The sequence below is a fragment of the Danio rerio genome, chromosome 5 (assembly GCF_052040795.2).
Source record: "Danio rerio strain M-AB ecotype USA chromosome 5, GRCz13ab, whole genome shotgun sequence".
NCBI lineage: Eukaryota > Metazoa > Chordata > Actinopteri > Cypriniformes > Danionidae > Danio > Danio rerio.
This window is the reverse complement of record NC_141025.1, coordinates 57,798,313-57,814,575: the sequence shown is the minus strand read 5'-3', so window position 1 is coordinate 57,814,575 and position 16,263 is coordinate 57,798,313. Positions and strand designations below refer to the sequence as shown.

The following is a 16,263-nucleotide window of genomic DNA, read 5'->3' as shown; positions in this document are numbered from 1 at the left end:
CACACCAGTTGCATGTGACCTCTTAATTACACACACAGCTGAAGCTTGTGAAAACTACTTGGACTACAAATACAGCACATACACTCATGCAGTGCTGAGTGTTGTTTCCCTGTAGTGAGCATCATGTACAGTAAGCGTTTCTTTGATGGTCTAATTCTGTTTTGACCCTTATTTATTTCATTGTTTATGTTTGTTTTGCCACCTGCCTCGATCATTCGCCAGTTTTTCGTTTACGCGTTTGGGTTACCTGCATGCTTCCATACAGTATGTCCCTGTGTTGAACCTCGCCTGTATGACGATTCTAAATAAAGCTACATTTGGATCAAACCCTTGTCACTACATCCAATCATTACAGTTTGAAGGAGCACACTTGTACCACGCGTTAGTTTAATACAGATTACAAAACCAAAGAACATTTGTTTTCAAATGTAGTTGGTTCATTTAAAAGTAAAGAGTTCAAGTTTTATGTGGATATATTTCTTATGTCTGTGAAGCAATGGTGGCATGGTCGCTCAGTGGTTAGCACTGTCACCTCATAGGAAGGTTACTGGTTCAAGTTTGCATGTTCTCCTTGTGTGAATTAAGTGGGCTAAAATGGCTGTAGCGTAGGAGTGTGAATGTGAAAGTGTAGGGATGTTTCCCAGAGCTGGGTTGCAGGTGGAAGGGCAATTGCTGCCTAAAACATACAGTATGCAGGACAAGTTGTCAGTTAATTCCGCTGTGGTTCCCCCTGATAAATAAAGGGACTAACCTGAAGAAAAATAAATGAATGAATGAATGAGTCTATGAAACATTTATTCTAAGCTAACCGACAGCCCACATAACAACCGCAGAAACTATTGTAAAAAAAACATCTGGTCCAAAGCCTTTCTGTGCTCCAGGCATTGTGCCTACCCATCTCATTAGGTAAGATTAATGTTGGAATTAAACAAACTGATACACTACTATAAAAATCGTGTGGTTGTTTGCTATAAACTTATGTTATTTTGTGACATCAATATGTTTGGATAGGTCTATTGACCTGTGTGTGCCGGTGCACAATATGTTTGTATATTTATAACTACTGTACCTCCAAGGACAGTGGCAGCCATATTATTTTGTTGGTCATGGGCTGAAATGTTTTGGAACCCCTGCTGTAGGTGATGGAGTACCTGTGAGTCTGCATTGAGCACTTTGATTCTCTGAGTAGAAATGAAGAGGTCCACCTCCGTCATGGGCTGAGCATCGCCTTCTGGAGCCTGAAGACAGATAATATAATATAATATAATATAATATAATATAATATAATATAATATAATATAATATAATATAATATAATATAATATAATACAATATAATATAATATAATATAATAATGAGAGAGAGAGAGAGAGAGAGAGAGAGAGAGAGAGAGAGAGAGAGAGATCTGACAGGGCCCAGAGATGCCATGAAGAAGTTGGCAAGCATCTAGCATTAGGCACCTCAAAACCAGCTATTATTATTATTTTTATTTTTTTAACGTGTAACTTTGACAGCTTGGGAGTTTTTGATAAGTCAGCTAGTATTGCAAGTTGGCATGGGGTTAGTTCGGTTAGTTTTGTTCTTCATTCGAAGGAATTCAGTATTGTGAGAGAGAAAGAGGAAAGAAAGAAAGAGAGAAAGAGATTTAAAAGATTTCCAAGTGCAGGTTGGCTGAATAAGAGGTGCAAAGCATGCTATATCCCTCACAAACACATTCGAAAACAGTCACTGACACAGCACAGTACCAGAATCAAATAGATACGATACAAAGAAGAAGAAAAATCACTTGCATTTTCTGTATCCAGCAAACTAGACTTCCTGGCTTTAACTCTTTCCATGACATCCCCATGTGATTAAAAACTGAGGTCATGTTTGGTGTGGAATGAACAATGGTTAACAGACTGTGCAGATGAACACAGGTACATGACTTGTTGCTGGATTCAGAAGAATGTCAGAGTGACACGAAATATGAAAACACTGAAGTGCTGAAACCAGGAAAAAAGAGAAGACGAAGAACAAAAATAAAACAAAAACTCCAACTGATGAGCAATTACTGCACCTTCTTCTTGTTTTTGGCTAATTTCTGGGCCGTCTGCTTAGCATGGAACAAACAGAGACAGGAACATTGTTAGAGAAAGCAAAGCTCAGCAAGACCGTTCACATTTAAGGCACTTTCTGCATCTGAAAAGTAGCACTCCTTCGTGAAGATTTGAAATATTTGGTTTTGAACCAACTGTGCTTCACATGTTTTGCAATGGGCAAGCAAATACATTTCAGTAGTCCCCTAGTGACTGGCTGCAATATAGGTCATAAACATCAGCCTCTTCATGTGAACAACATTAAGTAAGTCTGATTACATTTACAATAATTTTCACCAAACATTGTTTCTGCCATTTCAGGTATATAGTCAAGTGCTATACTTTTTTCTAATTTGTTTGCTTTTATTATTTTTTTTTTTTTGATGCTTTGATGCTAGACAATATGGTGTTTTCTGGAATTTAGTAGCTTCACCACACCTCCACCCAACCCCCCTAAATTCTTACTTTTTACATTTTTTAATACATTTTAATTTATGCGTTTTTTATGGCACAGTGGCTCAGTGGTTAGCACTGTCACCTCGGATCACGTATGATTAACACCCAGTGGTGTTAAACTAGACATTGCAGTCCAAATACAAAACACATTTTCACCCGGCCCCTCCTTCGACAACTCTGTGCAGATGCAGGTTGAGATTGACAACACCAAGACGAGCAAGCGTGCCTTGCTATTGAGCCTACACCATAAATGCATGACAAGTGAAAAAAAAAATTGCTAACACTTTATAATAACTATACACTATAAATAATTTATTAAGCATTAGCAAATAGTTAATTCATGAATTGTTAAGCATTAAGTCTACATTATAGGACATTAAGATAAGCAGTTTAGATTAATATATCAAAGGAAATGATTAGATAGTGTGACATCATTGACAACTTAGTTATTAAAAAATCAGGAGTGTGTCCACAACTGTGAGTGAGTTTTTGTCTTTAAAACAGTCATGAGTTCTTTTACAGCATTGATTTCTGAATTATTAATTATCAATCCCCAACAATACTAAAATAGTCAAATTCAGAGGTTACTTTTGATAACAGCTCTGTAAAATCATCAATAAAAGTTGCAGAAAATTTTGGAGGTTTGTAGATAATGATCAGTAAAATGTGTGGAGCACCCTTCAGTGCCATACTCAGATAATCAAAGGACATTTAGTCACCAAATGGCACCTGCTCACACACAAAGGTCTTTGAGCATCTTTGAGCAGCAATACCTCCACCTCTCCTATTAGCTCTGTAAACACAAGTTAGGAGGGGCTGCTTCATTTAGGACTGCTGCATTACAACTGTCATCTAGCCAAGTTTCATTTAAAAGATAACATTCACCTAAAATACAGGCTATTTGTGTTGATAAAATCGCTGACAAGAAGTGACTTTAAGCGATTTGATAACTACTTTTAATCAGACCAGGGTAAAAAGGCTGCTCAAAAACAAACACTCAACACCTCAATGATTAAAAACTACAGATCAGTCTCTCTCCTTATCTTTATTGCCAAACACAGGAAAAGCTTTTTTTTAAACCAAATTTCCAAATTTTACACACAAAAACCTGCTAGATGCACTGGATGAGACTGCACTATTCTCGCTCACTGAAGCCCTGTAAATTGCCAAAGCAGTAATGAATATGGCCTACCAGACACATAATTATTTTGCTTTTATTCAACAAATGATTATTCAACCAACTTTGCCCAGGGAAGACTAGATGTCTAGTCGTAATCTGATTCCAAGGTATTTATGACCCAAAGGAATGTGCCCACAGCACCGCACAGAAGAGACCTTTCCAGGACTTCTTTAAGCTTCTTGCTTAAGACTGATGTTTTTATGTAAACTTTACTCTCTCTTTATGTGTAATCATGTGTTTTGGAACGTTTCCCTTGCTCCTGTATTAATATTATTGGTTTTAATACTTCTGCATACAATGTTTAACCCAACCGAGGCTAAACAAGCTCATAAACTGTTCATGTTTAGAGTTGTTTTGAAGCTAACTTTCTGTACTTATTGGTCGTTATTGGTCGTTGACATTTTATCTTAATACGAGTGCAACATATTAACATTTTAAGAGACTTGAACATTTCTGCCTCAGTTTGCATCAAATTTGCCAATGCAAATTCCTCTGCCTCGGACAAAGAGTCATAAAGTCATGTCTCCGGGAAGTTAGTTTCTAATTGTTCAACTTTCCATGGAGGGTGGATCCGAACCTGCTCTATAAAGCTTGTGTTCAAAAACCACTCACTCTCTTAAACCATCTCTCTGCTCTGCAACTCTCTGACACCATGCTCTTAAAAACCGCAACCTCTTCAAACTCTGCAACCTCTTCAACTTACTCTTCTTCAGAGAGAGCTCCTTTTCAACTCTTCTTCTAAAAAGTACCACCAACCACATGCTCAACCAAGGGAGCTTCCTTACATCACATGGACACATGCAAGTACACTTACATCTCAACTCATGTAAACTAAAGGCAACCCTAAAGAGACAATAGAAGGGTGAATTTGATTATGTTTGGTTCGCTTGGTTTGCTCTCACAAACTCAGAAGTTTCCCCATCATTACATTCTCCTAACCTCTTTACTTTCTTTACTCTTCTCTACACTTGTATGAATGTGTGTTTGTGTTAGGTGTTAGTTTCTGTTAGATTAGTCAATAAAGTTTAATTTTGTTTAAAGAAAGATGCCTGTGTATATTTATGAATCTAATGTCTTAAAGTTCGCTCTGTTACCCTGCTCAAACTTAATGGGTTTTTATTTTGATTGCAATAGCCATAATAAACTCGACTGTACACTCGAACGATCGCTGGATGATTTGTTTGTTCGGATCTAAAGAGTCGGTTCATTAGAAGCCTCGTTCAAATTGATCTTCCTCCCGCTAAACTAATCCGCTATATATATATATATAATGGGGCAGAAGATACGCGAGCACTGTAATCTAACGGTGGAAAAGGTAACAAGCTAATTTGTTACAGTAATAATGGTGTAGATATGTGATTACTTTAATCTACATTATAATTTGTTACAGATTATTAATGTAGATATGAGTGCAATTTAATCTACATTATAATTTGCTACAAAAGAATCTATTCTGTTTTTATTGCACATGTCTGCTGTTTTTGATGTGGTACGATACACTCAGTGGGCATCACTGAAACACCACTCTGCTGGTTGCAGTTTTACCTCACAACAGATCATTCTGGGGTGCCTGGAAAGCATAGGTCGCCAAAGCTCATCAGCTGGTCACAAGGGTGTTCTTGATCTCCTTCTATATTCTATTTACACCACATCACTAGGAGCTATCGTTCAATTACATGGTATCTTTTATTATTGTTATACCAATGACACACAGCTCAATATTTTATTTCATTCCGATAACCCAACGTAACTGTAAGGATCTTACACTTCCTGGAGGATATCTCGACTTGAAGGAAATACCATCACCTACAGCTTAATCTGGCAAAAAAAAAACTCCACACATTGAACACAATTTCTCATTCCAACTGGGAACATCTACCATTACACCATGCAATTCAGTAAGGAACCTTGGGGTAATCCTAAATGATCAGCTTTCCTTCAAAGAGCACAATACTAACACAGCTCGATCCTGCATGTTTCAACATTAGAAAAATCCAACCCTTCCTAACAGATCATGTTGTACAACATTTAGTCCAAGCTCTTGTCATTTCAAGGCTGTTCTACTGCAATTCTCTTCTAGCTGGACTTCCATATTGCACACTTAAATCTCTACAGATGATCTAGAATGCTGCTGTCACTTGTCTGGTCTTCGATGAGCCAATGAGAGCCAAGGTAACACCTCTCTTTATTTTTCTGCATTGGATCTCTTACCTCCATTTGTACCATCACATAGAGTCACTTTCCAAAACCTTTTCATTCAATTCAATTCAAAGTAGAGTCATTAGCATATTCATACGTGGGAGGAGGTAGGGAGAGGTTTTGCACTCGTGCATGTTGCGCTCAGTTTCATGTTCATTCAGATGTACAAAAGAACATGTGTGGGATTTGGCGTAGGCAGTGTTTCATACATCTGAATTTTTTTCTGCGTACGCACATTTACAGCATAGTGGGTATGCAATGTTTTGGTAGGATTTCCACGTCTTCGTACATGAGCCCCCAGGCCTGTTGAGCACTCTTCTCCACCAGCCAGGATCCAAAAATGAAACCCCTGTTGAACACATTCTCCCCAAGAGTGTGGTGGTTGGGTACTCTTCCTGTGGCATCAAGCAGCAAGTGATAGTGGCAAGTCAGGGGACTGAAGTGCCAGAGGAGTGTCCGGTTGATAGTACTGGGTGTGCTGTACAATAAGGTCCTCCAATTAGAGTTTGTTTATCTGTCACTCAGGAATTTTAAGATCACTGGCTGCCATCTGTCAGCCATTTTGATGCCCTTTTATTGGGCATGAGGTATTTTGTGTTGGTTTGCTCCATATGTACCCAAAACATTATCATGCACCCTGTTGGTATTTTTGCCTGTTTTTTAGGTCTTCAGCATGCAAATATTTCAATTTTGCTGATTTACAGTGCATCCAGAAAGTATTCATAGCACTTCACTTTTTCCACATTTTGTTATGTTAAAGCCTTATTCCAACATGGATTAAATTTGTTTATTTCCTTAAAATTCTAAAGACAAGTCAGGATAGAGGGAAAGATCAATGCAGCAATGTACAGAGACATCCTGAATGAAAACCTGCTCGAGAATGCTTTTGATCTCAGACTGGGGTGACGGTTCATCTTACAGCAGGACAATGACCCAAAACACACTGCCAAAATATCAATGGAGTGGCTTCACAACAACTCGGTGAATGTCCTTGAGTGGTCCAGCCAGAGCCCAGACCTAAATCCTATTGAACATTTCAGGAGAGATCTGAAAAAGGCTGTACACTGCCACTTCCCATCCAACCTGATAGAGCTTGAGAGAAACTGCAAAGAGGAATGGGCAAAAATTCCCAAAAGACAGGTTTGCCAAGCTTGTGGCATCATATTCAAAAAGACTTGAGGCTGTAATTGCTATCAAAGGTGTATCAACTAAGTATTGAGCAAAGGCTGTGAATACTTAAGTACATGTAATTTTTCACATTATTTAGTTTTTAATAAATTTGTAACAATTTCAAAAAAATAAACTTTTTTCACATCGTCATTATGGGGTAATTATGGGACATGGCTTAAACTCATAAATAATAATGTTAATGCTGTTTTTGTGAATATGGCCAGGGTGTAAATGCACAGTACTGTTACGAGCTTATTGCCACAATATATTGTTTTGACAACATAATATTGTTGCCTTCAATGATTTCCTGAAGATAAATACCCAAAAATTGCACAACTGGAATAACTGATCTCTTATGAAGCAAGAGATCGCAATGACATATGATGACGTGTGCAGGTGTTGTAGTGGTGTCCCATTTCTTAGGGGTACATTTTGAAGCCCTTCCCCTTCACACCCCATTTCAAGGGCAAAGGGGAATGGGTAGGGGTAGGGGTGCAAAAATAGAATTGGGATTGGGCCATTATTGTTCAGTGACCACATAAGTATACTAATTTGCAAACAACTATTCCAACATTGTTGGCTCCATACACAACACAATCTGTAATTTAACATTTCAACACAAAATGTTTATACAAAGGGATATGCTGGAGGAAGACTAAATGGCACATGTGTTGGGTTTACTGCATTTTTTTAGGTGGAGGTAAAAAATGCTGAGTAATGCAAGTGACAGAGTGAATGACTGTATAATGACACAAGAGGATGAGCAGGCAGGAGATGGTAAATGTTGCTGGTCCTTTAGGAACAAGAATCATGGCATTTGACTATAGAATCATTTTATTACTGAAAAAAGATTGTGTACACATACTTTTACAACCATCCCACAGTTTTACAACCATCTCTCTTAGGGCGTACTAACACTATGCTATTCGAAAAGTGCCCAGGCCCGTTTCCCGGATCGTTTGAGAAGTGTGAGTGTGCTGAATCTGGCTTAGGCACGGTTCACCTGGCCGGCCCTGGCCCAGTTGGAAGAGGTGGGCCTGAGCGCGGTTCACTTGGGCGCGCCAAACAAACGCGCCAAAGCCCGAAACTGAAAGCGAGACGTGACTTTTAAGGGACTGTTTTATATGGATTTATTAATCAATCTTACTGTTCAATGAACGCAAACTGCCGTAGTTTGTTAAATACGCAAGCCCCTCAATCCACGACAGCTGCGCACCTTCAGCAAACCTCCTCATTCCTGCAGCAAGAGGGCTTTATGATTGTTTATGAGTGCCAAAAGTTACAGATCTGTTCGGCGAAATATAGGACTGCGTGTCACTGAATATCAAACGACGTAAACAATATAACTAGAGAAATCTCCACTGTGCTGAGCGAGAGCGCTTACTGAACAGCGCAGCATCGATGACTTAAGCGTGCCCAGGCCCGATTGTAATGTGAGTGAGGGCCGTCTGGGGAGATGGGAATGGGGACAAGCGTGCTTCGGCCCGGTTTGAGGCAACTGTACATAGTGTAAGTACGGCCTTAATCTGCTGTGAACTGACAATTCAATTTAAATAACAAAGTAAGACTTTCTGTCAGCAAAAAGTTAATTCATCAAGTATCTGAAGAATAAAATGCTTGTGTAATAAATACAGTATACACATCTCTAGATTTCTTGCTTTGGATTTGCTTTCTAGAAACATTTATGATGATCTTGGAGCAAATATTTTAAAGTAAATTTGTTGCAGTAGGTTTTAGAACTGAGGGTCACTTATTATAGTGAACTTCAGAGTAGCAGATGCATTTCAGCTCACCTTAATGCGACTCACAGCTTCCTGAGCCTGCATCATGCGCACATTTTTGGAGGGTGTCTTGTCTGAGAGCAGCTGGGTGGATCCCAGGTAGTTAGCAGCAAAGATAATACCATCAATAAGGTCCTCTGGGTCACACGGCCCTGGTACTAAGAGAAAAGAAAATACTTGGAAAGGTAGACTTGTGGTTACAGAATATCTAGATAGGAAGAGAAACAATTAGAAACAATGAAAGGAAATGGTGACAGTCTATACTAACTACACACTATTAATAATTTATTAAGTATTAATAAATAGTTAATTCATTATTTGTTAATTATCAACTGTACATTATAAGACATTAGTAGATAGTTTATAACAACAAGCTACAAACGAAGTAATTTTTCTTGACTTATTTAAGTATTGCAGTATTTACAAACTGTTTGTAATCAAAAGTAATTGTTGGTTTTTAAGATGATTCAGAATAAGTTATTAAATGTTTATTAAACATTCAAATCAATATTTATACTATTAATCAGACCATTAGTAACAGTTATGCTGTATGTTAATAAATGCTTTGTTAACTCATTTTCATCCAGTTTTATGACCTAATATAAAGTGAGAACTATTTATGTTTTATAAATCTCTTATAAACGACAATTACAGTCACTAGCCTCAGTATCAAATGAAAAATGTGTTTTTTTTTCATTTGATACAGTGTTATTTGTGTATTGTGATTTTTTTTTTTTAACTGAGCCTTTAACTGTCATTTATAAGGGATTTGCATAGTCCTTACTTCAGATTAGGTCACAAAACTGGATAAAGTTGTGTTAATAAAGCATTTATTTATTGTCATTAAAAAGCATTTATTTATTATCATTATTTATACAAACAGAGTAACCATTACTATATACCTGCACAATAAGATATATAAATTTTAAATATATAAGTTTATTTGAATAGTTTAATAACCTGAATGATCTTAAAAACCACCAACTACTCTTAAATACAAATGGTTTGTAAGTAATGCAACACTTAATTTTGCGATAAAAAAATAATCAGTAACAAAGTATGAAAGTACAATTATTACAAAGTTTATAAATGTGCTTAAAGTCAAGAATACATCATTTGTAGGTGTATTAATGAACTGTTACTGATGTCTTATAATGTAGAGGTTATGCTAAACAAATAATTTATTATTTGCTAATGCTTAATAAATTAAAAATTAATAGTGTATAGTTATTTTAAAGTGTTACCAAGGGAATTATAAGCAGTCTTACCTTCCACATATGTTGGGAATGAAGCAAGACTTCTTCTTGACTGCACACACAAACCAAGAACACAAATGGTTACATAAAGCATTCTTTAACATTTAATCTTTCTACCTAAGGTCATCCTTATTTAATGATTATGGCTACATTTCCTCAAAACCACTAAAACATATTTATACATAAGTTTAAAAAAGTTTTTAGTTGACCAGAATCACATATCAAGAATAAGCATGGGTTGTTATATTTGGGCATGGCATATGTTGACTATCACATTCTATCTATTGTGGCTAACCGGTACATTACATGTATGTTTGTGTATACATATGTATATATATATATATATATATGTTAATTATAATTATTATAATTGTTAATAATAATAATAATAATAATAATAATAATAATGATTATTATTATTATTATTATTATTATTATTATTATTCTCAAATCTAATTGGCTGACAGCCGTGCAATATTCTGCATTATCACTATTTGTACAGCCTCCTCACTATGTATTCACTCTACTGTATGTATTACTCCCCCCACACAGAGTGACAGCAAATCAATCCAGTCACTACAGTTTGACTTATATTGCTGCTGTAGAGCAACATATTGTACTATTTAGGTTTTTTTTTAGATAAGAATGTAGTTATTTCGCCACAATATGGCGACAGAGACTGCATAATAAGTCCTTAGGGAAGAAAAACAGCATTTCCTCAGCTTAGTTTTAAAACTACAGCTGAACAAATCATTACAGCACAGGAAAATGACACTTTAAGTAGATCTTTCTCTTTTGTATGTTGTGCTGTATTTATACCATAGTAATCTGGTAGTGGTTGCTTTGCTTTGGCTTTTTCAAGGTCAATTACTGTAAAATCCTGATTGTAACAGAGAAATGCTCAGAAATCCCTGTAGACTGATGGCATTTCATGCTGTACAGCATTATAATCTTAAAATGTGAGCAAAATCACCTGTTGTGTCATAACTTTAGATATTATGCTAAAGAATCATTCAAATACAAGCTCTAAAGTGATGTTGGTGAAGTAGCAAAATTTTTTGCTGTTCTGACCAGCTGCAGATGTGAATAAATGATGGAAGAAAGTAGTTCCTCATACAAACGGGGGTTTAAGACTCTCTGTTTCTGTGTTTGATTTTTTTTTTTTTTACTCTTTTGTTTTTATGTTGTCAACCTGTTGTATACCTGTATACAATATATATATATATATATATATATATATATATATATATATATATATATATATATATATATATATATATATATATATATATATATATATATATATATAAGTCAGAATTATTAGCCCCCTTTGATTTTTTTTTCTTTTTTAAATATTTCACAAATAATGATTACAGAGCAAGGACATTTTCACAGTATGTCTGATAACATTTTTTCTTCTGGAGAAAGTCTTATTTGTTTTATTTCGGCTAAAATAAAAGCAGTTTTCATTTTTTTAAAAAACATTTTTGGGACAAAATTATTGGCCCCTTTTAGCTAATTTTTGTTTCGATAGTCTACATAACAAACTATTATTATAAAATAACTTGCCTAATTACCCTAACCTGCCTAGTTAACCTAATTAACCTAGTTAAGCCTTTAAATGTCACTTTAAGCTGTATAGAAGTATCTAGTGAAATATTATTTACTGTCATCATGGCAGTAAATAAATAAAAAAATTTTAAAGATAAAATAAATCAGTTATTAGAAATGAGTTATTAAAACTATTATGTTTAGAAATGTGTTAAAACAATCTTCCCTCCGTTAAACAGAAATTGGAGAAAAAAAATTAAACAGGGGCGCTAATAATTTAGAGGGGCTAATAATTCTGACTTCAACTGTATATAATTTTTAAATTTGATAAAATTGAAAATATTATATTTGATGCTATATAAAAAAATATAGTACCAATATACACCAATTTATCAGCGAATGATTGTAATCGACTAGTAAAAGTAATAAAAATTACATTTGAGAGTACATGCTACTCGTTCTGTGTGTGTGAAGATCTGGGTGCCAATGATGACAAAGCTACATTTATATTTATTTATTTTTATTTATTATAGTCACATCAGCAACTTATGGCTTTTGTGGCAAAATGAAGACATATAATATTACATGATAAAAACTAATTCATATTACAATAATATATATTATATATAGGTTATAAATAAATAAAATTCACACAGAAATATATTCAAAGTTAATTTTTTCACCGGGTGATACTTTATTAAAAATGTCCATCAAAGTACTTTCCTTATAAAAAAAAATTGTCTAATGGTATTCAAACTTTCACATTCCAACAAAATGTTTCATAGTAAGAGCAGCCTGCCAGTAATTACATTTAAGGGGTGCTTTGTTATTCAACAAATACAAATGAGTCAATCTAGAATGTCCAATTCGACATCTATTATAGACAGTTTGAAGCCACATTTATAAGCTCTAAAAAAACTTTTTTTAAGAACCTATTATAACAGAGTCCTAGATAATTTGCTGTGGTTTGTAACATGTTTGTATTGTTTTTTTTTAACAGTGTCAGAAGTAGATTTTTTGCCTCCTACCTCTTTACCAGCTGGAGATGGAGACTCAAAGCTGTCACTCCCCTCCTGTGACATCATTTGATGGCTGGATGATTCTGCCCCTTGAGGGGAGGTGGAGCCTGATCCTGGAGACTGGACAAAATACGCACATTCATTAAAACTGCAAGTTACAATTTTTTTTAAAGACTCTCTAAAGTACCAAAATTCTAATCAATTACAAAAAAAATAATAAATACAGCTACATCTTGAGATTTTTTTAGCATTTTAAAAGCAAAGCAATGAGATAGAATAAAGAGACAAGAAACAGATAAATTAATTAAAAAACATACACAAATGTGACTGACAATAATAGTTAGTCAGGTAGATTCAGGCACCAGGTCAAGGCAAACAACAAAACAGATAACACTTCCTAAAGCAATGAAAAGTAAAATATCTCATATTGGCCTCTTAAATCTATCTGAAATGTAAAATACTAGAAAATGAGTGACTCATATCCTAAATAAATACCAAGGTAAAATAATAATAATTAGAATCTGTTTGTCAGAATGTATAAATACTGCAGTCCACCACAACATCATCGGATGTGAAGAATGGAATTGCATTGTAATGCTTTATTTGCAAGCCCATATAACTATAAATACATGTGTACTTCATTACTATACCCAATTGAATAAACTTATGTGAATTACAGAAAGAGAAACCATTTACGCAGTAACCCATGAGCTCCTCACCTCATCACCATGCTGACAATCTACCTGATACATCCAGAAATTTTCCATATCAAAAGCTGCAGTGAAAAATGTTCTTCCTCACGATCCACTCAAATCAAGTGTTTACAGCAAGTGTTGCTCTTTGAACCAGAGGATGAGAGAAGAGAACAGACAAGCGTCTTGCTCTCTCATTAAACTCACGTTGATAAATTCACAATGGCACCAGACAACAGAGGTCAACACTGATCCTGTTACATGGCTACCTGGAAAACTGTTTCTGACACAATGAACAATCTACACTACACCAGAGATAACTTGGAAATGCTTCTTTCTTTTAAAAATAGAAAAATAAAAAAAAATGACAAGTGGAATAAGCAGTAATAACGGACTTAGTTTCTAACAGTCACTTACAGTAGTGTCACATGACTTTTAATAATCCCATCCAGAAATGTACATAATCTATAAGTGTATATATTGTATAAAATAGATGTCAGATAAATCATAGACTTTAAAAGTGGTAATGTTATGTAGTAGTAAAGGGCTGGGGAAGAAGCGTTGTATGTAAGTGTTATATGAGCCTTGCTGAATTATTTACTGCTATTACTCTTGACTGCACTAAATAAATCATATTGTAGCAAGGAGAAAAATAACAGACTTTCTTAATCTTTTGAATATTATTTGTGGTTGAATGCTATCATAATTTTGAAAATCTGTAGGATGTTACTTGAGGTTGCTAATGGAATTATTTGTACTTCATTATGTTGAGAAAAATTCACCAAGTTACTCATTAATAGGCATGGGCCTCTATAAGATTCTGACAGTATGAAACCCTCGGATAAAAATATCATGGTATCATGATATGAAGGTATTGTAATTGCTGCTCACAAATGTCCTCCTGGGTAAAAAAAAACAAAGCTTTTTTCCTCTATTGAACATACTATATTATATTTTAAGAAACATTTTAAATATTTTGGAACAGTAAACATGTCAGGTACAATAAATTAATTTAATCATTGACCTGCTATCTTAATTAGTTTACAAAACAGATTTCTTTTCAACTTGAAAAGGCATCTTTGGATATCTTTCTTTTTTTTTCTATATATAGTAAGTAACTTCCAGTCTCCACTGCACTGTTCAGGTACATAACCACACAGGATGTTGGTTTATAAGCGACAACAAACTTTTAAAACTTTTTACAACAACTTTTCACTAGCAAGACATTAACAAATAAAAAATACCGCAAGTAAGCAAATTTGTTTCTCAGTTGTTTGCTGAATCATGGGCTGACCAGTAGCTTTTGATTTAAAGGTTCTTTTTTTGCTGGAAATACTGTCACCATAAAATATATAAAATAATTAAACGTGTAAAAAAAATAGTTTTTTCACAAACAAACAAAAAATAAAAACACTTACATATACCTTAAGAACGGTATAAGAGAATTTTTTTTGCAGTTTTAAAACCTTGACTTTTTCAAACAGCAGTAATCGTTAAAAATGGTTATCGTCTCATGCCTTCTCATCAATATAATATCAATTAATTGAAATACTTGGGGCCTAGCAATTAATGGAACTTATGTGACAGACAGTTGTTTGTTGGGAGAACAATGAGCTTTTGATGATTAAAAAATGAGCCAAGCATTCATTCATTCATTCATTTTCTTGTCGGCTTAGTCCCATTATTAATCCGGGGTTGCCACAGCGGAATGAACCGCCAACTTATCCAGCAAGTTTTTACGCAGCGGATGCCCTTCCAGCCGCAACCCATCTCTGAGAAAATGAGCCAAGCAACAAAATTCAAATTGGATACAGTTTACAAATACATTTATACAATGAGACCCCTCATTCATATTGATCAATTTTACATGTTAAGCAAAAGCGTCAACTTTCAGAATCATCTTTATAAAATATTTAGTAAAAAAAAAAATCCATGTTTTTTCTTTACTCATACATGCTTACATGTTAATTTAATGTACTGGTTAATTTAAGTCAACTGTCGTAACGATGAAGTGCAGCAGGTGGCAGTATATGCTTTTAACCCATTTAAGCCCAACCGCAATTGTAGTTGCTGAAGTTCATAGTTAACATTCAAAAAGTACTTTTTTTCCTGTAACATTATGCTTTCAACTTCCTACACCTTAGTCTAGGATGAAAAAAAGGCAAATTCCCAAATAAATAAATTCCTACATTTTTCATGTTGCTAAATAGATTTTTTATATAAAGATCATCAGTTTTTTTTATACTTTGGCAAATTCAATAACGTTAAATCAATAAAATTAGGCAATACTGTACTGACAAGTTATTGAATCAAGGTTATTGGACTTGTTTATTGTTTGTTGCTTTCATAATATCCCATAGAAAAATAACGTAACCCTTTAACTCATAAATCTCATGTAAAGTACACTTTTTGATACACAATGTGATGCACAGCAAATTCTTCAGAGCAAAATAACTTCTAACCAAATATTTCATCTCACTCCTACAAAGAGAGTAAAAATAACACTGGATTAAGTGCATATTGAACATTATTGATAACAAGCAAAATCACAGAAAAAAATAAAAATTATTTTTTTCTTTGAAAAACACTAATACTTACTAATAGTATATGCAAAACATTAAAATAACACAATATAACTTACAAATATATTGGTGAGGTATACATAGATAATATGCTTTACATTAACCCTGAAAATGTTTCATCAGGACAATCATTTAAAAGCTCGAGCATAATGGGTAGTGGCTTGTGTCATATTTTTCAGTTAAGTGCAATTCTTTCCTGAATCCACAAGGATTTGTTCTCTCTCATTAGACAGCCTAACGCATTTGATCCCAAAGAATACCTACAAATGAGGTCTTGTGCCCCTTGAACACTGTCCAGA

The 16,263-nt window shown here is 34.7% G+C and overlaps 1 protein-coding gene across 8 annotated transcripts in view; it reads right to left on the bottom strand.

Annotated features, from left to right (window-relative positions):
* apba1a (amyloid beta precursor protein binding family A member 1a) overlaps positions 1-16,263 on the bottom strand; it is a 104,947-nt gene that overhangs the window by 10,963 nt on the left and 77,721 nt on the right. For 3 of the 8 annotated variants that reach the window (XM_087254169.1, XM_087254171.1, XM_087254170.1), the window contains exons 4-8: positions 12,700-12,810; positions 10,133-10,172; positions 8,877-9,022; positions 2,060-2,092; positions 1,152-1,238 (exon numbers count right to left, since the gene is read on the bottom strand). In XM_087254169.1, the coding sequence (XP_087110295.1) occupies positions 1,152-1,238; positions 2,060-2,092; positions 8,877-9,022; positions 10,133-10,172; positions 12,700-12,810 (417 nt within the window). Of the gene's footprint in view, positions 1-1,151; positions 1,239-2,059; positions 2,093-7,775; positions 8,121-8,413; positions 9,023-10,132; positions 10,173-12,699; positions 12,811-14,483; positions 15,155-16,263 lie in introns of those variants that run through there. The other 5 variants (XM_087254172.1, XM_087254175.1, XM_087254173.1 and 2 more) reach the window with 3 other exon arrangements.